Source organism: Vitis vinifera, chromosome 2 (genome assembly GCF_030704535.1).
Source record: "Vitis vinifera cultivar Pinot Noir 40024 chromosome 2, ASM3070453v1".
Classification (NCBI taxonomy): Eukaryota; Viridiplantae; Streptophyta; class Magnoliopsida; order Vitales; family Vitaceae; genus Vitis; species Vitis vinifera.
This window is the reverse complement of record NC_081806.1, coordinates 17,857,422-17,882,368: the sequence shown is the minus strand read 5'-3', so window position 1 is coordinate 17,882,368 and position 24,947 is coordinate 17,857,422. Positions and strand designations below refer to the sequence as shown.

The window sequence follows — 24,947 nt, the reverse complement described above, 5'->3', positions numbered from 1 at the left end:
TTTAAAATATCTTTTTTTATATATATATAGAGGGTTAAATCTAACCCTTCATCCTTTTTTTAGCCTTATTTTGATAAAAATGTTTATTATTTTTTTTTTGTAAAAATAATTCTTTTATTTAAAATATAATGTAAATACTTAAAATATTTAGGGGTATTTCTGTAAAAAAAAAGACTCACTCTAAAAAAAATATAAAAGAGAATAAATTCAATAATACGATTATGTCAATATTATTTCATATATATATATATATATATATGAAATATTAAAACATTAGTTGTGTAAAAAGGTGAGGGAAACAATGGCTGGAGAAGCTGAGAGAAGGTTCAATTCCATAATGGACAAACTCTTCACTGCCCCCAAATTCAAATCTACGTTAACCAGGTTGCAACCTGGGACCTCAAATTCCTTGGAGAAATACCGTCATTTTCTTTTCTTTCCTTTTCTCTTGCTTTTTCTCAGTAACCAATCATGGGTTGATATTTTTCCCCAAATTTTCGAATAGTAGAGTTGGATTTTCCATTTTTTGTTGGGTTAATTGAATCCAAATCCAAACTAAGCTAAAAACTGATGTTTTTGAATTGGTATATTTCGTTTTCCTTTTATTTTCGTTCATTTTTCCGGCAACCAAACGGAGGTTAAGATTGGTACTTTTCGTCGTTGTACAAATCTATCTTGTTTCTTGTTTAGGGTTTATGCAATTTGAATTGAAATAATAGAGTTGTGTTTGCCTTGTTTGTTTGGTTAATAGATTTTTTTTTTTTTTTATTTGTTTCTGTATGATTTCGCCCATTTTCTGAGCAGCTAAATGGAGATTGCGTTTCGTCCTTTTTAATTGCAAATCTTCTTGGTTTTTTCTTTAGGGTTTATGCAATTTGAATTGGAACAAAAACTAATACGTTATCTGTTGTTTGGTTAATTGGAATTAAATCACAACCAAGGTCCCCTAGAACTAAAATTTTCGAATCAGAATATTGCATTTTCTTTTATTTCCCATTTTCTAAATCTTCTTGTTTCTTGTTTAGGGTTTATGCAATTTGAATTGGATTCAATATAGACGCTCTGTTTTTTCCCCTTATTTTAATGTCTTAATTCATTTTAATGTTCTTTGAATTGTGATGCTTAGGGTTTATCCAATTTGGACAATCATATTTTTAGCCAAACAGCTCATGCTTATGTAAATTTTTGTATTTTCTTAATCTAATAAACAACATCTTATTGTTTATGCAATTTGAAATACATTAACAGGCTTACCTTTGCTTAGTATTTTGTTTTATTGAAACCAAATGCAAAACTAAACTCCCATAGAACTAATATTTTGAGTTAGGATATTTCATTCTTTCGAGCTTAACTGATGTTAAATTTGGTCCTTTTCCTTTTTCTTCAAAATCTTCGTATTACTTGTTTAGGGTTTAAACAATTTAAATTTGGATTCAATACAGATATCCCCGGTTCCATTATTTTTTTTTCCACTTATTTAATGTTTAAATGATGTTCTTAGTGTTGTAATGCTTAAGGTTTAATGCACCTGTCAGGGTGCCCAATTGGTTGGGGCGAATGCGGGGATGTGTGATAGTGGTGCACAGTCCCAGGTTCGATTCCTGCCCCTGGTTGAATGCACTGGATTACTAAGTGCTGGTTCTGTGGGCACAGCCAACACATTGAGGTTTGGGTGCCCATGGAGAGTCCTAAGGACTCAACCATGGAAGGTTTCTTGGTTGTCAAATAAAAAAAATTAAAAAAATTAGAAAAAGAAGCTTAGAGTTGAATGCAGTTTAGAATTCAATTTTTTATCCAAAGAGTACATATTCACATTTGCCTTTTATATTTGCTTCACAAATTAGAGTTTGTGAAGTTCAAATTAAATCTGTTGGCTCAAGAGTATGTTTTTAGGGTTTTTTTCTTTTCTTTTTTTTTTTTTTCTTTTTTTTCTGTTATGCATTCTGATCTATTTATGTTTTATTGGTTGATAGTTTGTCTGAAGTTGAATCATCAAGAGGCAAAAAGCGCCAGAATCCAATGTCTGTAGTAACAGTAGCCGAATCAAAATCAAGAGGCGATATTCAGCACTCATCAACTCCGTTGTGCAGACCATGGGATCGAGGAGATCTAATGCAGAGGTTAGCTACATTCAAGTCAATGACATGGTTTGCCAAACCCGAGGTTCGATTTTGAAAGCCAATTTTGTTCCTTTGTTTTTTCTATTTTATTTTATTTTTCTTAAAAAGGTAAAAGTTACTAAACGTTTTTCCCATTTGCTTTATTGAAATATATCTTGAGTCTTGCTTTTAGTCTGTTCATGATGAATGTATATCATGTAGCAATCCTGTCTGAATAGACAAGTTGGCTCCCAAATTATCTCATTTTGTATCAACTTGCTCTTGAATTGGTGAATGGAATTTTTTGGAAGGCAATGTGTTCCCAACTCTATGTATTCCACCAACAGATCACAAGAATTGAGAATAGCAATGTGGAGGTATAACAAAAACAAAGAACGCACCAGGACAGTTCCTATACATGAAAGTCCTTCCAAAGAACGGAGAAGACCAAGGAGAACATGCAAATCCCCAAGTGAGATTGGTACAAGATATTTTCTCAACTGAAGCCTGAGTTCTACAACAAGATGGTCACAAGGTTACCTCCAATGGACTAACTTCCTGACATTTTTTCTAAATGACATTGCTTCAATCTCAATCCAGTAGTGTCAAATTCCCCTTCTTTTTGTAGATTGTAAGGGTGGAGAAAATAGAAAAAATAGTTCTTGGTAATTTCTTCCATATCCCAACAACCTCAGGTTAAATACAACTATCTTGTTATAGAAATTCTCACCAGCTTGAAAAAATTCCTCTTTTACCTAATGAAAGGTTCCATGCTGTGTATATGTGCTACCTAAACCGAGTACTGTGCTTTAGTGTATTAGGTATAACTGAAACTATTACATGCTATGTTACATTTGGAAAAACTCTAATAATGTTGAAACTGAACTTTTGAAGAAATTAGAATGTTATGAATGATCAAGCTTGAGGCCTATCAAATAAATGAACAAATAGATCAAGTTTGAGAAGTTTCTGATGTGTATTCGTGAAATCCATTATGTGCCTGTATGGGACAAATATGTTAAAGTAAATATGTAAAGTCATAAAGAATAGTCACTGGAGCAATCCAGATTTTTCAAACATTTGCCTTTGAAATCTTTAATTGGATTGTAAATTTCGATTGTATGCAGTTTTCTGTTTGCTTTACTCTTCCTTGTTTTATGTCTAGAACCCTGAAATGTTGAATTTTGAGTTATGCTTTTTGATCTTTCAGATGGAATATCGTGAAGTTTGCCTTAAAACTTCTCATTTTATGTTCAGTTTTTCATAGTGAAGCTTTGTGTTGTTATTTAAAAGAATTTGCTCTTCAACCTTGTATTTTACTCTTTGCTTCTTGGGAGAAACCTTTTATGATTCTTCATCATTCTCTTAGTTAAAAGGAGTATAATTTCTTTTTCCCTCCTTTTGGTACATGCAACCTAGAATCTATCCATGCCCTTGATAACTCGTGGTCACCTGAGCTGGGCCTCGGGGACTTCCTTTTTGTTTTTTTTTGGTCTCCTTTAGTTCAATTTTAATCTTTGCTTGGTTTTATTAAAACATCTGTTTCTTCATAGTACTAGATGCTAGTTTCTTCTATCTTTCTCAGGTAGTAAGTGCTATAAATTGTGCAAGGAGAGGTTGGGTCAATGTAGATATGGACATCATAGCATGTGAAGCTTGTGGAGCACGTCTCCTTTTCTCTGCTCCATCATCTTGGACAAGGCAGCAAGGCATGTTATACTTCTTTTTTCACTATGCCATGTGCTAATAGTCAGTGATGTGAATTAGATAGCAACTGGTTGTCCTTTTATATCTGAATTGAAACTTTTTATCTCTCAGTTGAGAAAGCTGCATTAGTTTTTAGCTTAAAGCTGGACAATGGACACAGACTACTTTGCCCCTGGATTAACAATGCCTGTGATGAGGAGCTAGCACAGTTCCCCCCTGCAACAGTTCAAGATTTAATGGATGGTTACAGAGAACGTGCTTCTGCACTTTTGAAACTTACAGCTCTTCCAAGTATCTCCTCTGCAGCCGTTGGTTACATGAGAAGCCCTCAGCTGGAACATTTTCTTGGACAGTCATCAATGTTAGAATGTGGCACCATATATTCTAATATGCCTCAAACAGAATACATTGGCAGTCAACCTGAAGCAATTTTCTATTTTCAGGTATAACAATTGTATGCTACCAAGGGCTATGACTATGGCTGCTTGGTTGCATCTAACTTTTCTCTCATTCTAGATATGTATAGGAATGAATTATGCGTAGAAATTGCTGTTACTGAATATGATCTTTTATCGATGTCATGTCTTCAGTTTTTTTTCCCTCAAATTTTATTGGAAATTATGACTTTTTGTTTGTTTATGAAAACAATGGTTTATACAGCCACCAAGTTCTCTCATTTTATATTCTTAGTGTTGTCATTTTACTTGATTATTATTCATATTGAGGGCTCTTTCTTAGAGAAGGTTGGCCATGTGGACGTTGAGATGCCCAAGCTTTTGAGGGAAGAGCAGAGTGGGTTTAAGAGAGAGTTTGTCAGGAGGTACGATGATAATCTTATGAGGGTTGTCCCAAGTGAGAGTACCTTGATAATTTTAAAAGAATTTTGAGGTTGGACTTAAGATTAACCCTATCCACTATCTACCATTTGAGCCTTCATTTAAGGGTGTTTGAGTGGGAGCAAACTGGGCTAAAGTCTTTGAGCCAATGGTATGCTTGATGATGGTAACCAACTGTCCCTATTGGGTAAAGCGCACTCAATGAGACATTTGTCTGTGGATAGTGATGAGCCCTTTTCCTCTTAATCTAGTCAGAGCTGCTTCACCATTGTCTAGTTTCTTCCCTCCTTGGCTAGCCTCCGTTTGTAGTTAGTAAATTAGATATATGAACCATTCTATGTACTTAGTGGTGGGAGAGTTGAACCCACCATTAAGGTGTACATGTCCAATATTTGTCTTCTTGAGCCATACTCTTAACCTAGAGCAAGTGTGACAAATCTGAAATGTTGTATGTAGACTTTATCAAGGGAAGTATAGGATATGACTTTTTCTTTGGGTATGGAGGGTTGTAATCGAGGGTGCCCTCTTGATGGGCTGAGTAATCAGGTTGGGAACCCATCACAACCCCATTGGGGAGAGTGCTAATTTAGGTGACCACTTGCTTCAAGTGGTGCATAAAGGCTTCCAATGAAGGTACCTTTTTGATGCGAGGGTATGCAAATAAATTTTGTTACCTTAAATGGAAATATTAAAACAACCACCATCTTGAAGGGATAGTGGAGAAGCAATCACTAAAGGTGCTCTCTGATGAGATGAAATAGTGGATGCCCCTCCTCATAACCCTCTTGGATGGGGTGTGTTATAAGGAGAGTCATAGCCTTCACATGTTGGTTAATGAGGTGCCAAGTTAAGACAAGAAATGGACGATAGTTGAACCTTCCACCTTTGTCATGGTGCACCACCCACCTTGGAAATAAACTTGACCCCATGTTCTTAAGTGTGTGTTTATGGGTCAACAAAGAAAGGGTATAGAAAATATTTTGTCCCTTGATTCACATTTTTTGAAAACACCCCATATTTTAGTAATGATCTTTAGGGGGGAGATTTCAAATGAAGATCATTTACAGAATACCACTGCAACTCCAGTGCCCAACTCACCCTGACAATCCAACCACAGAACTAAGACCCACAGACACTTGAAAATAGCCCTTCGCCAATGCCAACCCTACCATCCGAAACAACCAGCCCTGTACCAGCCGAAACTACCATTTCTAATCCCACCAAATCTGCGGTTGCTCCATCATTATCGGCACTAAAACCTTGGACAGAATTGTGCGTGTATACATGGCGGCAGAGTTGTGAGCAAGTACAATTTCCTTCAATCCCTGCATGTCAAGACTTGGAACCGGAAATGGGTTCTTTCTTTCCTTTAGGTATACAAAAGTCTTCTAAAAATTTAGATGTTCCAATTGCACTTAGAAAAGGTGTTCACTCGTGCACTCTACATCCGATTTCTAACTTTGTGTCATGTGACAAGTTATCTATCTTGCATTCCATGTTTATTGCTAACCTTTCAAATATAGCAATTCCTAAGAATATATAGGAAGCGATGGCAGTTCCAGAGTGGAGAAAGGCAGTAGAAGAAGAAATGGAAGCCTTGAGAAAGAATGGTAGATGGAAAACAATTGATCTGCTGAAAGGAGAAATGGCAGTAGGATGGAAGTGGGTGTTCATCGTCAAATACAATTCAGATGGCTCCATTGAACGGAGCAAAGCGAGATTAGTTGCCAAGGGTTTCACCCAAACCTATGACATTGACTATCAAGAGACTTTTGCCCTAGTTGAGAAGCTAAATTTAATTCAGGTTCTTTCACTAGTTGCAAATATTGATTGGCCACTCATGCAACTTGACATAAAGAATGCATTTCTTAATGGTGACCTTGAGGAAGAAGTGTACATGGATGCACCATCGGGTTTTGAAGAAAATTTTTAGAGCAATAAGGTGTGTCAGCTACTAAAGTCTTTATATGGTCTTAAGCAATTCCCGAGAGCATGGTTTGAGGGACTTACAAGGTTTATTAAAAATCACAGCTTCCACTAAGGACAAATGGACAGCACTTTGCTTTTCAAACATAATGAGAATGGAAAAATCACCATTCTTATTGCGTATGTTGACAATATTATTCTTACAGAAGAGGCCCTTAATGAGATGGAGAAATTAAAAAGCACTTTGGCACAAGAATTCAAGATAAAAGATCTTGGAAACTTAATGTTCTTTCTTGGTATGGGAATTGTAAGATCAAAAAAAGGTATTTCTATTTCGCAAAGGAAATACACCCTTGATCTTCTAGAGTAGACTAAATGCTTGGAAGCAAGCCAACTAGGACACCGATGGCTGCAAACTTGAAACTCAAACGCGCAAAAGGAGAATTGGTTGATAGAGGGAGTTATTAGTGTTGAAATAATGCCAAAGTTAGGACTTTAATTTAGGAATAAAAAAGGAGAGATCATTTAGGATATTTCCTTATGATTTAGTTTCCTAATTTTAGGAGAGAATTAAGCTAGATTGATTTTTTCTTATTCAGTCATTTGTGTATATATATGTGTATGGTGTGTACCGATTAATATCAATAAAGGAGTTCAGAAATTCTTCATGGTATCAGAGCCAGTTTTCTGAAACCCTAATCCCTTCTGGCCACCTCTTATTCAGGCCATCACTCATTCCGGCCAAATCTCTCTGGCCATATCTCAATCCGATCATCTCTCTCTCTCTCTCTCTCTCATTCCGGTCATCAGTCCCTGTTCTCAGAGCCAAGGGAGAAAACGCTTTCCGGACAGTCGAATCGTCGTCAGAAAACACTCACCGCGGGCAACTTTTCCGGCGAACTTTCCAGCGACGGTTTTTTTCTACACCACAAGGAGCGCCTGGAGGAGATCTCCAATTTGTCCCAAAGCACCGGAACTAGAAACCCATCCACGCGCCGCCCACGCGCGTTTTTCCGGCCGACGACTGCATCTCACGCGCCGGCGCGTGAGGGCACGTGAGCCACTTTCCGGCGACGCGCTTCCTCCTCCAGGCTCGCCTGACGCCGACCAGCCACCCTTCCTACCTGTTTGTGCAATCCGAGCCCTGCACGTACCTCTTTTGGGGTTCTTTTGCTTCCGCGGGCCCTCTGATCAGATTTTCCGGCGTCCTCCGGCTATTTTTTCTCAACTCCAGTCCCTGCACGTGCCTTGAAAAGTGTTCTTCTACCTTTCCGGTCCATGACAAAATACGGAATGGCATCATCACAAGTATCCAGCGTCACGTCACCAGAATCAGGGGGCAGATCTGAAATTCCAAACCTTGGTGGCAATGATTCCTCTCCTATTCTCATCACAGGACACAAATTAAATGGCCATAACTATTTACAGTGGTCACAATCTGTGTTGCTGTTCATTTGCGGTAAAGGAAAGGATGAGTACCTCACTGGAGAAGCAGTCATGCCAGAAACTACAGAACCGGGTTTCAGGAAGTGGAAGATTGAAAACAGCATGATCATGTCATGGCTTATCAATTCCATGAACAATGACATAGGCGAAAATTTCTTGTTGTTTGGGACTGCAAAGGACATATGGGATGCAGCCAAAGAAACTTACTCAAGTTCTGAAAATACTTCAGAACTATTTCAGGTTGAATCAGCTCTACATGACTTCCGCCAAGGAGAGCAGTCAGTTACTCAGTATTACAACACATTCACAAGGTATTGGCAGCAACTTGACTTATTTGAGACTCACTCATGGAAATGTTCGGATGATGCAGCAACATACAGGCAAATTGTGGAACAAAAGAGACTGTTCAAGTTCTTCCTAGGACTAAACAGGGAATTGGATGATGTTAGAGGCCGAATCATGGGCATTAAACCCCTGCCAAGTCTCAGGGAGGCTTTTTCAGAGGTTAGGCGTGAAGAAAGTAGAAAGAAAGTGATGATGGGATCAAAAGAGCAACCTGCCCCAACATTGGATGCCTCTGCCCTTGCTACTCGATCATTTAATAGTAGTGGTGGAGATCGTCAGAAACGGGATAGGCCTTGGTGTGATTATTGTAAGAAACCAGGCCATTATAAGGAGACTTGCTGGAAGCTTCATGGCAAACCTGCTGATTGGAAACCAAAGCCACGGTTTGACAGAGATGGCAGAGCACACGTGGCTGCCAACTCTGAGAGCACATCTGTTCCCGAGCCGAGTCCATTCAACAAAGAGCAGATGGAGATGCTATAGAAATTATTAAGCCAAGTTGGCAGTGGCAGTACTACCGGTGTAGCCTTCACTGCTAATCGAGGAGGAATGAGGCCGTGGATAGTAGACACAGGTGCTTCTGATCACATGACAGGAGATGCTGCCATTCTTCAAAATTACAAGCCAAGTAATGGTCATTCATCCGTCCATATTGCTGATGGTTCAAAGTCAAAAATTGCCGGGACAGGTTCTATAAAACTTACTAAAGACTTATATCTTGACTCTGTCCTCCATGTTCCAAACTTGGATTGTAATCTTTTGTCCATTAGCAAATTGGCTCATGATCTCCAATGTGTTACTAAATTCTATCCAAACTTGTGTGTTTTTCAGGACTTGAAATCGGGGAAGATGATTGGCAGTGCTGAACTGTGTTCCGGGCTCTACCTCCTTTCATGTGGCCAATTCTCAAACCAAGTCTCTCAAGCAAGTTGCGTACAGTCTCAGAGTATGTCAGAGTCTTTCAATTCTGTGTCAAATTCTAAGGTCAATAAAGATAGTGAGATTATAATGTTACACTATCGCCTTGGTCATCCTAGCTTTGTTTACCTTGCAAAATTGTTTCCCAGATTATTTATCAATAAAAATCCAGCATCTTATCACTGTGAAATTTGTCAGTTTGCAAAGCATACTCGAACAATATATCCTCAAATCCCATACAAACCTTCGACTGTTTTCTCTCTAATACATAGTGATGTGTGGGGTCCCTCCCGGATAAAAAATATTTCTGGCACTCGATGGTTTGTGACATTCGTTGATGATCATACTCGGGTAACATGGGTTTTCCTTATGAAAGAAAAGTCAGAGGTCGGGCACATTTTTCAAACCTTCAATCTTATGGTTCAAAATCAATTCAATTCCAAAATACAAGTCCTCAAGTCAGATAATGCAAAGGAATACTTTACTAGTAGTCTCAGTACTTATCTTCAAAATCATGGCATTATCCACATAAGTTCTTGCGTTGACACCCCACAACAAAATGGGGTGGCCGAACGCAAGAATAGACATCTCTTGGAGGTTACCCGGTGCCTTATGTTTTCCTCTAATGTTCCAAACTATTTCTGGGGGGAAGCTATTCTCACAGCTACCTATTTGATTAACCGTATGCCATCCAGAGTGCTTACCTTTCAATCCCCACGTCAACTTTTCTTAAAACAGTTTCCTCACACCCATGCCGCCTCTTCTGATTTACCACTCAAAGTATTTGGTTGTACGGCATTCGTTCATGTGTATTCTCAAAATCGTAGCAAATTTGCTCCTCGAGCAAATAAGTGCATTTTTCTAGGGTATTCTCCAACCCAAAAAGGGTACAAATGCTATTCTCCAACCAACAAAAGATTTTACACCACCATGGACGTCTCTTTCTTTGAACATGTCTTCTTCTATCCCAAATCTCATGTTCAGGGGGAGAGCATGAATGAACATCACGTTTGGGAGTCTTTTCTTGAGGGTGTACCTTCTTTTCACTCAGAGTCACCAAATCCTTCTCAATTCGCGCCCACTGAGTTGTCCACACCCATGCCGCCATCAGTTCAGCCAGCCCAGCACACAAATGTTCCTTCTCCCGTGACCATCCAGTCTCCCATGCCTATTCAACCTATAGCCCCACAACTTGCTAATGAGAACTTACAAGTTTACATCAGGAGGAGGAAAAGACAGGAATTAGAGCACGGATCACAGTCAACATGTGGCCAATATATTGACTCCAATTCAAGTCTTCCTGAAGAGAACATAGGTGAGGATAGGGCTGGAGAGGTGTTAATTCCCAGCATTGATGATTCTACTTTGCCAATTGCATTGAGGAAGGGTGTTAGGAGATGTACAGATCATCCAATTGGGAATTATGTTACGTATGAAGGGTTATCACCATCTTATAGAGCATTTGCTACTTCTCTTGATGATACTCAGGTTCCCAACACAATACAAGAGGCATTAAAAATTTCAGAATGGAAGAAGGCAGTACAAGATGAGATTGATGCACTTGAGAAGAATGGGACGTGGACTATCACAGATTTGCCGGTTGGGAAAAGGCCTGTGGGGTGCAAGTGGATTTTCACCATAAAATACAAAGCAGATGGATCAGTCGAAAGATTCAAGGCTCGTTTGGTAGCTAGAGGGTTTACACAATCCTATGGGATAGACTATCAGGAGACTTTTGCTCCTGTTGCAAAACTGAACACTATTAGGATCCTTCTCTCATTGGCTGTCAATCAAGATTGGTGCTTGCAACAACTGGACATAAAAAATGCGTTTCTAAATGGGGACCTAGAAGAGGAAGTCTACATGGAAATACCACCTGGTTTCGAAGAAAGTATGGCAAAGAATCAGGTTTGCAAACTCCAAAAATCATTGTACGGCCTTAAACAATCTCCTCGAGCCTGGTTTGATAGATTCACAAAAGCAGTCTTGAAGCTGGGCTACAAACAAGGTCAGGCTGATCATACTCTATTTGTCAAGAAGTCTCATGCCAGGAAATTGGCCATATTGATAGTCTATGTCGATGATATTATTCTATCTGGAAATGATATGGGGGAGTTACAGAATTTGAAGAAGTATTTGTCAGAAGAGTTTGAAGTTAAAGACCTTGGAAATTTGAAATATTTCCTTGGTATGGAAGTGGCTAGATCAAGGAAGGGAATCGTAGTCTCTCAAAGAAAATACATACTCGATCTTCTTAAGGAGACCGGTATGCTTGGATGCAAACCAATTGAAACTCCTATGGATAGTCAGAAGAAACTTGGTATCGAGAAAGAAAGTACACCGGTAGACAGGGGGAGATATCAGCGGCTTGTCGGGCGCTTGATTTATCTCTCACACACTCGGCCAGATATTGGCTTTGCAGTGAGTGCTGTAAGTCAATTCATGCACAGCCCCACTGAGGAACACATGGAAGCAGTCTACAGGATTCTTAGATATTTAAAAATGACACCAGGGAAAGGCCTATTCTTCAGAAAGACAGAGAACCGTGACACTGAAGTATACTCAGATGCGGATTGGGCAGGAAACATCATTGACAGGCGGTCCACTTCCGGATATTGTTCTTTTGTCTGGGGAAATCTTGTTACCTGGAGGAGTAAGAAGCAATCAGTTGTAGCCAGAAGTAGTGCAGAAGCTGAGTACAGAGCTCTTGCACAGGGAATCTGTGAAGGGATTTGGATAAAAAGGGTTCTTAGTGAACTGGGACAAACGAGTTCATCTCCAATTCTGATGATGTGTGATAATCAGGCAGCTATAAGCATAGCAAAGAACCCCGTGCATCATGACAGGACCAAGCATGTTGAGATTGACAGACACTTTATCACAGAGAAGGTGACTAGTGAGACGGTCAAATTAAACTATGTTCCTACCAAGCACCAAACCGCAGACATCCTCATCAAAGCTTTACCTAGGCCTAACTTCGAAGACTTAACTTGCAAGCTGGGATTATATGATATATATTCTCCAGCTTGAGGGGGAGTGTTGAAATAATGCCAAAGTTAGGACTTTAATTTAGGAATAAAAAAGGAGAGATCATTTAGGATATTTCCTTATGATTTAGTTTCCTAATTTTAGGAGAGAATTAAGCTAGATTGATTTTTTCTTATTCAGTCATTTGTGTATATATATGTGTATGGTGTGTACCGATTAATATCAATAAAGGAGTTCAGAAATTCTTCAATTAGCAACTAGTGGGAAGGTTCATATGCCTATCACATATGAGACCAGACATTGCCTTTGTCGTGAGCTTGGTGAGTCAATTTATGCACTCATTGTAAGAAGAACACCTTGAATCTATTTACAGAATTCTAAGATATTCAAAGGGAACTCTAGGAAAAGGATTGTTTTTTGGAAGAAATGAAAAGATTAAGTGTAGAAGCCTTCATTGATGCAAATTGGGGTGGTTTAGTTACTGATAGAAGATCTACTACTAGCTATTGTACATTTGTTTGGGAAAATTTGGTAACTTGGAAAAAACAAGAAATAATCGGTTATCACAAGTAGTGCAAAAGCGAAGTTTCAATCCATTGCTCAAGGGACTTGTGAATTATTATGGTTAAAATTGATGTTAGATGAATTGAAAATTCCATTTAATGGTTCTGTGAAATTATTTTGTTACTACAAGGCTACAATAAATATTGCTCATAATCTAGTTCAACATGAGAAACCTAAACATGTGGAAGTCAATCGTCATTTCATTAAGGGAAAAATCGAGGAGAAGATCATTTGCATAACCTATGTCAACCACTCAACAAGTTACCAATGTGTTTACTAAAAGTCTGCCTAGGTTGATTTTTGAAGACCTTTGTTCCAATTGGGGCATGTTGGATATTTTCTTACTAGCTTAAGGGGGAGTGTGGAAAATCAAATTTGGAGATAATCTCGGATTTTCTCTGTTTGAATAATCTAGCTTATGTTTAATTATTTTAGGAGATTATCTTGTTTTATTTTAAAGTTTATTTAGTTTCAATTAGTAGGTAAGTTGACCTATGTATCACACACTAGGTTAAACATTCCTTTTGCAGTAAGCATGGTTAGTCAACTCATGCATGCTCTAAACGTAGATCACATGAATGCAATGATGAGGATCTTGAGATACCTTAAGATTAGTCCATGAAAAGGACTTCTCTTTGCAAAAAAAGAAAAAAAAAATCATTTAGGGATTGAAGCATACACATACTTTGACTAGGCAAGTTTAGTAACTGATAGAAGATCCACCTCTAACTATTTCACCTTTGTTGGAGGTAAGGTAACCTAGTAATTTAGAGGAGCAAGAAACAACCTATAGTGGCAAAGTCAAGTGCCAGAGCAGAATTTACATCAATGACATTAGGGATTTGTGAACAATATGTTTAAGTCTCTAATGAAGGAGCTTTAGTTGTCCAATATCAACTCAATGGAATTCTATTATGATAACAAGGGCACAATCAACATTGCTCACAATCCTATTCAGCATGATAGAACAAAGCATGTGGAGATAGTAGACACTTCATTAAAGAGAAACTAGAGAGTTGCCAAATTTTTATGCCATATGTCTCTTCAAAAAACTAATTGATAAATGTTCTTACAAGGGTTTACCAAGACGACAATTTCAAGAATTGATTAGCAAGTCGGGCTGATGAATATTTACAACTCGGCTTGAGGGGGAGTGTTGAAGATCATAAATTTGGTTCTATCAAGCTGTTTTACAGCTAAATGGAAACAAATATGATCATTGATCGATTTCTTCCTTAAATAGAATCAGTCAATTTATTTGTATAAATTGATTTGATTTCCTTTCCCTGTGTATTATGAAAATAATCCTAGGATTGTTTCTTTCTTTTTTGTATAGCTATAATGTAGCCTTGACTGTTGGATTTTTTGCTTTTAAATAGAGAAAAAGTTATTTTTTCAATTCCATCATGGTACAAAAGCCTAGTTTGGTGGGAGGTCGAGTGTTCAAACCTCACCAATACATGTTTATTAACCCAATGTGTTAGTTCTACATGTAAGCCCAAAAATGGAGGCTACACGTGATGAAGGGTGTTAAGAGTGTATAATATACATTGTGGGCCCAAATCCTACAAGCTCAAGCTTTTTAGAAAATTGGTTGTTCAACATAGATCTTTTGCATATGACAAGGACCAGCTCAACTTTGGCTATGCTTCCAGTACATGGAACCACACTATTTTGAGTCCTGCACATATTCTTGTTACTGCCAATGCATGGGTTAGAATTTTGAGTGTCAACACATGTTGGTTAATTCCAAATCAGAAAAACTGTAGCCGGAGTTAAATTAATGGTATTTCAATCCTGTCCATTTCTCCAAAGCTTAACCAATTTCTTTTCAGTTCTTGGGCACATTAAAGATTCTGTAGTAATTGTTTCAAGCCATCTTAGGAGGGGCAAGTGGCTTAGAGTTGTTAGTGTTGTTTTTTGGAAGTAAAGAGGTGTTCTGAAAGGTTTTAGATCAATTTTTAGGCAAAACGAATTTGGTCAAAATTGAAATTGTTTCAGGGCAAAAGACTAACCTATGAAAATAAGAGTTAGCTACCCTTGAGAGTGATCCAAACAAAATCCAATAAGTTCAGACTTGTTTTGTTTGGCTGCTTTTACATGCATGGCTTATGGCTTACAATGTAAAACCATTCTTAGCAAATTAAAGACAAAACCCTGTTAGAAAACAACAAAAACATTGAGTGAACTCACTCAGAGGCAAACAAATTTTTGAGAAGAAAAAATATATCCTTGATTTCTTATGAAATGTTTTTCACACCTTCAAGAGAAAATTCCGCAATTCTTGTTCCATCTTCTTGCATCTTGCTTGTAACTGAGTGTGATCTACTGGACTAACTAAATGGAGAAACTTTCCATTAGGAATTCAGGGAAAAATTCACATGCAGCACAAGGAGTCAGAGATGTTGCAAGATACTGTAATGGGTGTGAGGATTTGGATTAGAGGTGGCATGTACATTATCAGGATTTCTGTTTGTCCATATATTAAGAGAGCATTGGGTTTTTGGTTTAGTCTGTTTGGTTTTCAACATTAAAAATCTCTATCCTAAAAGATTTATGATTTTCCATATTGTGTAAACATATTAACTTAAAGGTTTGTTGGCATTGAGTTCTCCCTTCAAATAGGCCTGGAATTAGGAGATCGAACTCAGTCAGGAGATAGGGGTATTTAAAAATTTAACTTTTTGAAGATTGATTCATTCCTCTCTAGTAGGTCATAATCAAGTTTATCAACAATTAGTCTCTCAGTTGTTTTCTTATATCTGGAACTTTCACTTTGCTTCTCTTCTCTTTGCTTTCTTCACTACTCCTATCTTAAGTCTGCTCATTTTTCATTTTTAGTATTCCAGAATATTCATCTATACTATTTCCAATGTATATATTGCATATGCCAAGTAGCATTTCTGGTGATAATTGTCAATGAACAGTACTCCTTTGCCTTCTCAGTTTGAAAGTTAGATTATAAGATTTTATATCTTGTGATACCATTTAAGTTAAATGTGCGGATTTCATATTTTGGTGACAATTATGAGGATTATTAATGCTTTGAAGCATTTGCAGGCACAAAAGCTCATAAGTTTATGTGGTTGGGAACCTCGTTCACTGCCTTATGTGGTTGACTGCAAGGACCAATCGTATCAGCCTGCTAAAGATGCCAATCTTTTAAATTTATCTCATGTAGTTGCTAATGTGGAGAATCGTTCCATTAATATATGTTCTATGCCTGATGAAATTAATGAAGCAAATGAAGACCCCATGGCTTATGGTAAACTGCAATCTGATCCATGCTCTGTTGTTCTAGATTGCAGGCTTTGTGGAGCCAGTGTTGGATTATGGGCTTTCTCTACAGTTCCATGCCCTGTAGAGTTTTTTAGAGTAGTTGGATATTCAGAAGTCAATGGTGAAAACAGTTCCTCTCATTGTAAAGAAAACATCTTCTCTTCCACTCCTGGTGCTTCTAAAATCCAAGGATTTGGCACTGAAAATCATGTCAATTCTGGAGAGGGTACCATGAGCACTGCATCAAATAGCACTATATCATCAAGTGAAAGATTGTTAAGTCATTTGACAATTGCAGGGGGTCCTTCACCAACAAAACAGAACTTCAAAGCAACAATTTCTTTGCCTGTTATTGGTCGGAATTTAAGGGCGCGGTTTTCATATGATTCTGATTTTAGGGATCGTAAATATCCTAACCAAGACAAAATTCAATTTGATTCCCTTAAAAAGGATTTATTTAAGGAGGGAAATAACTACATAGAAAACAGTCCTACTGGACAGGTCGTCCATCCAGAACTCACTGGCCAGCTGAAAAACAAAAGAAATGATGGTGAGCCTTGTAATTCCACAAATGGTTATCAATCTCCCTCTTTGAAACAAAGCATTAATGAAGAAGTTGATGCAACTAGAAAAGAGAATAACACTGCCTTACCCTTGGAAGGACCAAGAGTTGTTGCACAGGGACTTAGTTTTCCTGAAACTGATATGCATGATCTCATTGAGAAAAGTGAAACAGAGAATGCAGAAAATGTAATACAGGGTTCTGTTCAAAATGACAAGTTGGCTGATAGCACAGGAAATGTTGAGACAGTCAACCCAGCAGTGGAGAAAACACAAGATGTGATACAAGGTTCTCAAGTTAGAGACTCTTGCATTTTATCCCCAGATGCTAATGTTACGACAAAAAGTGGAGATGATTGCAATCTGCAACCAATACCAGGTAGTACTGATATATTAGGTAAAAACATAATTTCAAGAGATGGCAATCAAGAGTCTTCGTGTGTTGGCTCTTGTATGGAGAGAAATATAGATGTTGATGTGGCCTCTGAAGGAGAGAAATGCTCTGATGCGCAAAACAATTTGGACATGCAATTAAATAGCCATGGTGGTAATGTAGACAAGGACAGAGGGCAGAAAGAAGGTTTTGCCTGTGGCATAGGTAAATGAAATTATTGCTAGTATTTTTCTGTTTCCTGAATCCTGTTGAATGAGTAATTTTTTGTGTCACTTTTTTTCTAGGATCTGCATTCTTATTTGTTAAACAGATCCACATATCATTATTGCTACTGTCATGTTTTCTTTTGAGATAAATTGACATTATGCCTCCACAATTCTGAATAATTATTGTCTTTATTTTTAGGGATTGCATACAAAAATAATCAGGCCTGGACATTGATTGTCCCCTAAGGCCTCCTGTCCAAGTGAAAGCTCCTCCTCCAAGAGGAATATCCATCAACTCCAACTCCCCAATGAAATCAGAAAACTTCTTACACCAGTAGAATCCCATGCACAATTTTTCCTGTTATAAGGAAATTGAATCACAATGAAGTCCCCACTAAGGATCACTCCATAAGTCTCAACGCTCCCAATTCCTGCCAAAATGCTGCTCTCTTCCTTCTATCATATATCCATATAAAGCCATCAAGACAACATCATAATCAACATGAAACCAAAAAATCTCCAGACCCCATATCCAGAATTTCAAGGACTCTCTTGTATTATAGCACCATTAAGCCCCAGATGCCCCTCTTGCATCGGGAGTTCCAAATTCCAGGAAACAACCCACACCAAATCTACTACCTACACTTCTGAACTGCTTGTCAATGTTCTTGCTATAAGATAATCTAGACCTGCCCTCAGAAGCTTTAAAAAAGTTTTTCCAACATCATTAAGCCCTTCAACATCATGAAATTTTTTTGAGTTTTATGGATCAACTACAGAATAGCCCAGTTATTTTCCTTTTGCAGCCCCTTCTCAGCATATCGATGATCCCCTTTATTGTCATAGTTAATGAAGCAAGATGGATTACACGACTCTCTGGCCTACTTCCTCTCCCACCTTAATATCCCCTTCCACTGCCACTGGTAATGCAAGATTGACACAGGTACTTCTTCACAATTTGTTACTGTATTAGAGTCAAATCTGAACCTGCACTCAAAGAAACCTCCACTAAGTTATTTATTGCTGCCACAAAAATATTGTCGTCTCCAATCCCAAACACCCTCTTCCTCATATTGCTCCTGGAGCAATTCCTCCTCCCCAGCCATTTCCTCTGGGTTCACCAATTTTCTAGAGAACACTACTGAATCTCCCAAAAACTGCATCTGAAGAGGAGTCAGAGGACCTTCACCTTTGCAACCTATGATACTTTGAATCTCCCACGTCACCCAATGTGTTTGTGTCACCAGAATAAAACATAGGTTTGGGTGTGATAGCCTTGTTGGATACTTCTACTTTGCTTTGTATATGATTGTTTGATTTTGATTGATTTTTTTATTTTTTATTTTCAACTTCCTTGGCAAATTATCACATTGAAAAAAGAGAGAATTTAAAAATATCTAGGAGTAAGAAAAAAAATTATGATAAAAGGAAAAAGATAGGAAGTTCTTATCAAAGATATCCTTACCTGTAATGATTTCTAATTCTTCTTTTTCTCCTTTTATTATGTTGTATCCCTTTATCATATATCCTTTTTAAGTAATTCCCCATAACCTAATTGGAGTCAAAAGAATATAATTCCTAGATATGTACCCACACTTAACACCCCACTCGAGTTCAACATAGTTTACAACATCCAAAGCCCCACATCCCTCGTAATATTGCAACCCTTTAACCTGCCCATTTTCAACTAACTCTACTTCCAATTTCATTGGATCAACCCTATCTACCTTTTTTTCTTTTTTTCTTTTATGGATCAGAAATGTACCAGATCTTTTTTATTAGTTAGGATGGTCAAGAAGCATGTCTTACAAATCTGACCAGGACAAGAGAGGAAACTCCTTAACAAGAAGCCCTACAAGATGAACAGTAAAAAAATGTTAGAAAAACTGAGAGAACTCAAGAAGGCAAAAAAATCTCCCACAAAAGATGCCAAATGCTTTGCTCTGACCAGCACTTGATTGGTAAAGGGAGGAACCCTACGAATAGCACATCCCAACTCTATAACTATATCAAATATTTGGTGTAATCATATGTCAAACTTTCTCAAACCTTTTTCCTTCTTAGCCACCCATGAAAAGACAATATCAGAATCTCCCTCCACTACAAGTTTGGATAAGCCCAAATCTTTAGCTTCTTGCATGAGGTCCTTAAGTAAAGTCAACCCTTCCATCCTCAACTTGGTGAGGCAACAATCCTTATTGGCATCTGCAAGTCAGAGTGACAATGCAAGGCTCATTGCAGCGTAACATATCATGACACCTCATTGCTCTCCCTCAAAACTATCAGCAAGCATTTCAGTTTGTGAGTTTAAAAACTGCTCTCCTGAAAGCCCCTTTTGGCCAGAAAATCGTTTACTTTTACAATGATATCGCCCAAGCCCAAATGCAGCACAAGGCAGCCCATTCTCTGTTTGGGCTGCCAAAAAAACCTAAATCTGACAGCTTCACCATTGGATCCCTCCAAATTACCCGAAGGATTGGGTCTAAAATCTGAAAGGCCCAATGTTAATATATTTTTTCCACTTGAAATTTGATTTCTTTGAGATTGTGGGTGAATTGAATTTCTCTGAGATTCTGGAGCAACTGAAACATTTGTATTGGGATTTGCCATGATAACCTTTGAAACTCTAGTTTGGAATCCTGCACGCATCTCCTCATGCACCCCCATGAGCATTGTCAACCTCTTGACCACCAAATTGCGGCTTCTCTTTTTTATATCAATCACAAAATTTTTGCTAAGTAAAAAAGGAAGAAGGCACTAAAAACAAACTCCTCCAATGTCAACCTTCACTTGACCCCACAATCGTTTTACATCAAATCTCACCAAAATTCTGGCATATTGTCATCTACCACCACAAAATGTTCACCCACCATTTTAAAGAGTTCCCTGTACCATAAATAGATTGGAAGGCCCACTGACCACACCCAAATTTCCTTGGGTTGCACTCTCTTTCTTAAGCATCTTGCTACCTGGTTTCATACATCTGGAAATAATGGTTTACCATTGAAGGATCGTCTATCTTCCCCCAAAACCTAATTTTAAGCATGAGGGATGCAAAGACTAATAGAAATAAAGCACTATTTTAACTCCTCTAGCATTGTTTTCCCACAATTCCAATTCATCACAAGCCCGATGAAATCCTCAAAACTCTCCCAATGTCCCACTAAATAGGAATCCAGATTTTGCATGCATCTTCCAGTTTCACCAGCATCCAATAAAATCATCTGTGAGCTGACTGAAATTTTAGCTGATTTTGAAACCCATGGCCAATAGCCTTGTACAGAACTGATGCTTTTCCTTTGTCCCTGAAATTGCCTCCATTCTGCTCTAAACCACTACAGTCTCTAAGCTTGACAATGAGGGTTTTCTGTCCTGGCAGATGAACTCATTTTGGAAAAAATGATTACGTAACTCCTCACATGTTCTAATAACACATATGGAAGTATCGGCATGCATCAGTTCCAATCTAAGACAAAAGCCACAATCATTCATTTTCCTTGAAAAAAAAAATTAAAAAAAAAAAAAACTGCTTCTTGAAACTTCTATTAGAACAAATACCCAAGAAATCCAACAGCCAGCCTAAGCCTTGTTTACCAAACCTTGTACATAGTACTAAACCATTACTTCTTACAATCTCCTGCCATCATCTTCTGCCACTACAATTTTAAAAGATTTGAAAACCTTTATCTAATCCTTCAACCCCATAGTATTTCACAAAAGGGACTTTAGAAGAACAATATCACAAAATGTCATTCTTCTTTCAAAGTCCTTTTGGTGGAGTCCTTCTTGCAAAAGCACACCCATTTTTGAGAAACTACACCAAACAAAGCCCACATGCTACATCAGACACAATCCTACCTCTATCCTCACATAGCTTGGGGTTGATTGAGCTCTCAACCTCTTGCACTAAGGTCGAGTGCTCCAATACCATTAGATCAAATAAGTCATTGGCATTACTAACTGAATTTAAAATGTAATTTCCATGATTCTGATAGTGAGAAATTTTTTATTAATCTGATCGATGTGTTGTACATGTGTGTGGATGTGCCTATTGTACAATGGCTTTCTCAGTCTTAGTTCCCAGCTTCCAAGAGGGTATTCCTCCTATAACTAAAGTTATGGTTTTATAAATTATTGCTTAATGAAAGAATATGCCATTGTCTTTGTACAGTGGCATTCAAGATGATGCCTAGGTATTCCTGGAACATCAAAATGGATTTAGTTTTTTGTTTTATGTCCTCTAAAACTTGTTATACTATAACTTGAGAGAACCATAGACCATCCAGAATGACACTAGCAGAAGAAAAATCATTCAACTCCAGAATGATTTGACCATAGGACTCCTTTTGAGATATCCTTTTATGCCATAACCTCATAATGGTAGTCTATCAAAGATACCCTGATTCTGCTCCCTCATGATTCCTGCACAGAATCTTTCTCCCTTTCCATGCCCCAATTTGCACCCATTGGTCTGCATTGAAGATCCACATCACTGTGCTAAGGAACCAAAGACGCCTCTAACTCAAATTAGGAAGAGATGAAAATCCATCAATTGGTTGCATTTAGAAAATTACCTAATATGTGGAAATCAAACTTTGGTTGCATTTATAAAATTACCTAATATGTGGAAATCAAACTATGTATGGACCAAAAAAAGTAGTTTTCTGAACTGGGGATAAACGAAAAGGAAGTTATTTCCATCTCCTAAGTTCAATTCGATCAAGACAGAACTAAAACCCTCTATAAAGAAGCTTTGAAATTAGTAGTAGGAATAAAGGTTAATGATGCGAAACAATGTTATCGTGGAGTGTTTTCTTTTCTATTAGAATCTCCTCATTAAGTAGGTTCTTTCATCACCACCTTCTACTGGACCCTATTTGAGAAGGTTGCACCAGGAGGAACCTTCATTTCTTGCAGTCCTCCAAACATGTAATATTTTGCTTCACTTAATAAGGTGCTTTTGTGCAAGTGGAGTCGTAGATATGCAACTGAAAGAGGAGCATTTTGAAAACAGGTCATTAGTGGAAAATACAGGGAGGAAGATGGATTGTCATTGAAAGCATTTTAATTGTAGAATGTTTAATTTGGAGCTTATTGAGAGCTTATCATCAAACTTCAGGTTATTAATTGAGAAGCAGCTGGATAATAATAATCTTCAGGTACAAAAATAAATTAGTGGAATATTATATAGCTCATTGAATTCTGATACAGGCTCCTATTTAGGTCACCTATTCACTGCCTTTTCCCCCAGCTTTTCGAACATGGAACACTGACATCTTGTAAAAGAAGGTTGGAGTAGCAAAAACAACTGGTACTTCCAAAGGTTTGCAACACCTGCATGATGTTGAGATTGATGATTGAAGCATCCATCCTATCTTATTACAGAACTCTGTCCATTCTTTTCTCTAGATTTTTCTTCTTTTTTTTCTCTTTTTTTAAAGTTTTAATAATTGTGTGGTAATGATTTTGCCCTCTGTTTAATTAGAGCTTTCCCCATAGAAATCTTAAATTTGACATTTAAATACAGAAAAGTTTAACCTGCCTTCTTTATGGCTCCAGCAAAGGATCCAAAGCAACTACCACTAGACAAAGCCATGGAGTTTGATCCAATCAGGCAGCACAGACACTTTTGCCCCTGGATTGCTTCAGCAGGCAGTGCAGCACCTGGATGGAAACAAACACTATCTGCTTTACAACGCGGGAAGGAATTTTCTCCTTATTCACCTTCAAAGTTGCCATCTCTCTCCATGATTGAGGTATTTAGAACCTTAATATTGCATACCTATACCTCTTTGTGCTAATTCATGGACCAAGCAATGGAAACTGGGTGGAAACCGATCCCACTCAGCCTGAATATGGGAGTATGCACTTAGTTTAAACAAAAGCCTCCACCTTGAATATGTTTTGGGATGGTATCAGTGAAGCTCTTACAGTCATTGACTATTGAGAAATAGTGAAATGATAGTAAATACTGATGATGATGATGATGATGGTGGTGGTGGTGGTGGTGTAAATATCTCATAATGAAATCCAAATGGAATTTGAAATTCCAGCTTGACAATGATTTTGTCTTCTGTACAGGTGGATGATCCCATTGCTTCAATTAGAAAGCTTTTTGCATCCCCATCAGCAAAAAGAATGAAGCTCACTCATGGATCAAGCTAGAACATAAACACCATCTTGTTGGATTTGCAGGATGTTAAGTGTGCATAGTTGTTGAGTTTACAGGCCATCCCGTGTATTGTCTTGCATTGAGTGTTCAGGGATTCAAAATCTGTTTTCACACATCGGGAACTGTATAGGATGTTATGTACTTGAGACATTTTTATCAGTGTGTAATCCCTCTTGAGACCCATATGTTGTGTCAACTGCTATTAAGCATATGGCAACAGCAACAAGCTCATCACTGCTTGACATGTTTGTTAAATCCCATAGTCAAGCATGGTGATGCATACTTATCTTCCCAGGGGAGATTCAGGATGTATGCATCCTTTTCAGATACTGACAGCCTCATTGGTTTTCTTGCCTTTCTTGGCAGCAGTTTTGCTCGCTTCTCCACCCATCCCAGCAATAGTAGAGTCCAGTGGAGAAGATATATCATGATCCTAACAACAGTTCTTGTGCCCTTGTTGAAGCCGCCACCAAGAACACGAGCCTCCTGAACCTGGGCCAAAACTTGGATGTAAAAATGGCTTCCAAAGCCAGTAATGCCAGTAATCCTTGGGTCTTGTCTTCTCCAGCTGCCTCATCCATCCTTGGGACAGTAAGCCTCTTCAGCAACCAGTTCAGGGTCCTTGCAGCCCAGTTTTGCCAATGACTTGGGAACCTGAGCTTGCAGGGACCCCAGGTCTCGAGTAAGTTCCAAGCCCTATATCTATGTTTATGAAATTGTTGAGATTGCGGAAACAAGAATGTGTCTGTTCTATATATAGCTGGCAGCAAGAATTTGGTTCCTTCTACTAACTTCTTGTTGAGTTGATAAGTCGCTGGGGTTATAAATGTGCATCCATCTTTCTTTCATTCATCTGTGGGGATGTAAACGGGACGGGGGACAGGCTGGACTGGTTCAGCCTCGGTTCATGCAAGCTAGGCCCAAGCTTTGCGATTCGAGTCAGGCAGGGAATTTAACCCAAAGGCCTAAGCCTGGCCCTGAGTCGGATCTTTTAGGAATATAATATAATTAGGTTTACGAAGTTGGTTAATGGTTAGATATGTCACATTTTCCGCTTTTTGCAGGGTTAAAATCTCAACTCGTGCATACATAATGTTTATGGATTTGTTGGGATCACTTGAGTCGAGCTCAGGCTTAGCCTCAAAGGGATTAAGCGGGGTCGGGTTGGGTTTCTGACAGGGCAAGCTTGGCTAGAGCCATAGAACATGGTAATGTAGCATTAATAGGGATGATTATTTGTCTATTCATGGGTGACAAACACAACTTTTATTAGGCTTATGAAAAGATTAGAGGAAAAGAAGTGATGGGGGTGGATGCAAATATGATTATACTTTGAATGACATGTCACTCTCACAATATCCTTTAGATGACTATTGACCAAATGATGTGAAAATTATCCTCTTGAGAGTACAAAAAACCAAAGTAGTTGTTTCTTAAAATAGAAACATGTAAATTTTGATTTTAGTATTATCTCTAATAAAAAATAAAAGGAAAGATTGAGAAATC

General features: G+C 38.1%; 1 protein-coding gene across 6 annotated transcripts; it reads left to right on the top strand.

The window, feature by feature from the left end:
- Nucleotides 1–262: 262 nt before the first annotated feature.
- LOC100243076 (retrovirus-related Pol polyprotein from transposon RE1) lies at nt 263–24,289 on the top strand. 6 transcript variants are annotated; one of them, XM_010666852.2, is made up of 7 exons: nt 263–384; nt 1,974–2,163; nt 3,685–3,808; nt 3,918–4,249; nt 15,890–17,267; nt 22,829–23,025; nt 23,351–24,289. In XM_010666852.2, exons 1-7 carry the CDS (start codon nt 302–304, stop codon nt 23,432–23,434), a joined length of 2,388 nt encoding a protein of 795 aa, XP_010665154.1. In that variant the 5' UTR covers nt 263–301; the 3' UTR covers nt 23,435–24,289. The 6 variants fall into 6 exon arrangements, with proteins under 6 accessions (XP_010665154.1, XP_059590835.1, XP_059590837.1 ...); XM_010666858.2 differs by lacking the exon at nt 263–384 and adding an exon at nt 391–584; XM_059734852.1 differs by lacking the exons at nt 15,890–17,267; nt 22,829–23,025; nt 23,351–24,289 and adding an exon at nt 9,191–12,507 and having other exon boundaries at nt 274–384.
- The last annotated feature ends 658 nt before the right edge of the window (nt 24,290–24,947 follow it).

What these genes read in the sequence shown, in the direction of transcription:
- LOC100243076 (XM_059734852.1), top strand. Translation starts at nt 302, where the DNA reads ATGGCTGGAGAAGCTGAGAGAAGGTTCAATTCCATAATGGACAAACTC. An exon ending in TTCAAATCTACGTTAACCAG is followed by an intron (nt 385 to 1,973) that starts GTTGCAACCTGG and finishes ATTGGTTGATAG; the next exon opens with TTTGTCTGAAGTTGAATCAT. An exon ending in AAGCAATTTTCTATTTTCAG is followed by an intron (nt 4,250 to 9,190) that starts GTATAACAATTG and finishes TGTGTTTTTCAG; the next exon opens with GACTTGAAATCGGGGAAGAT.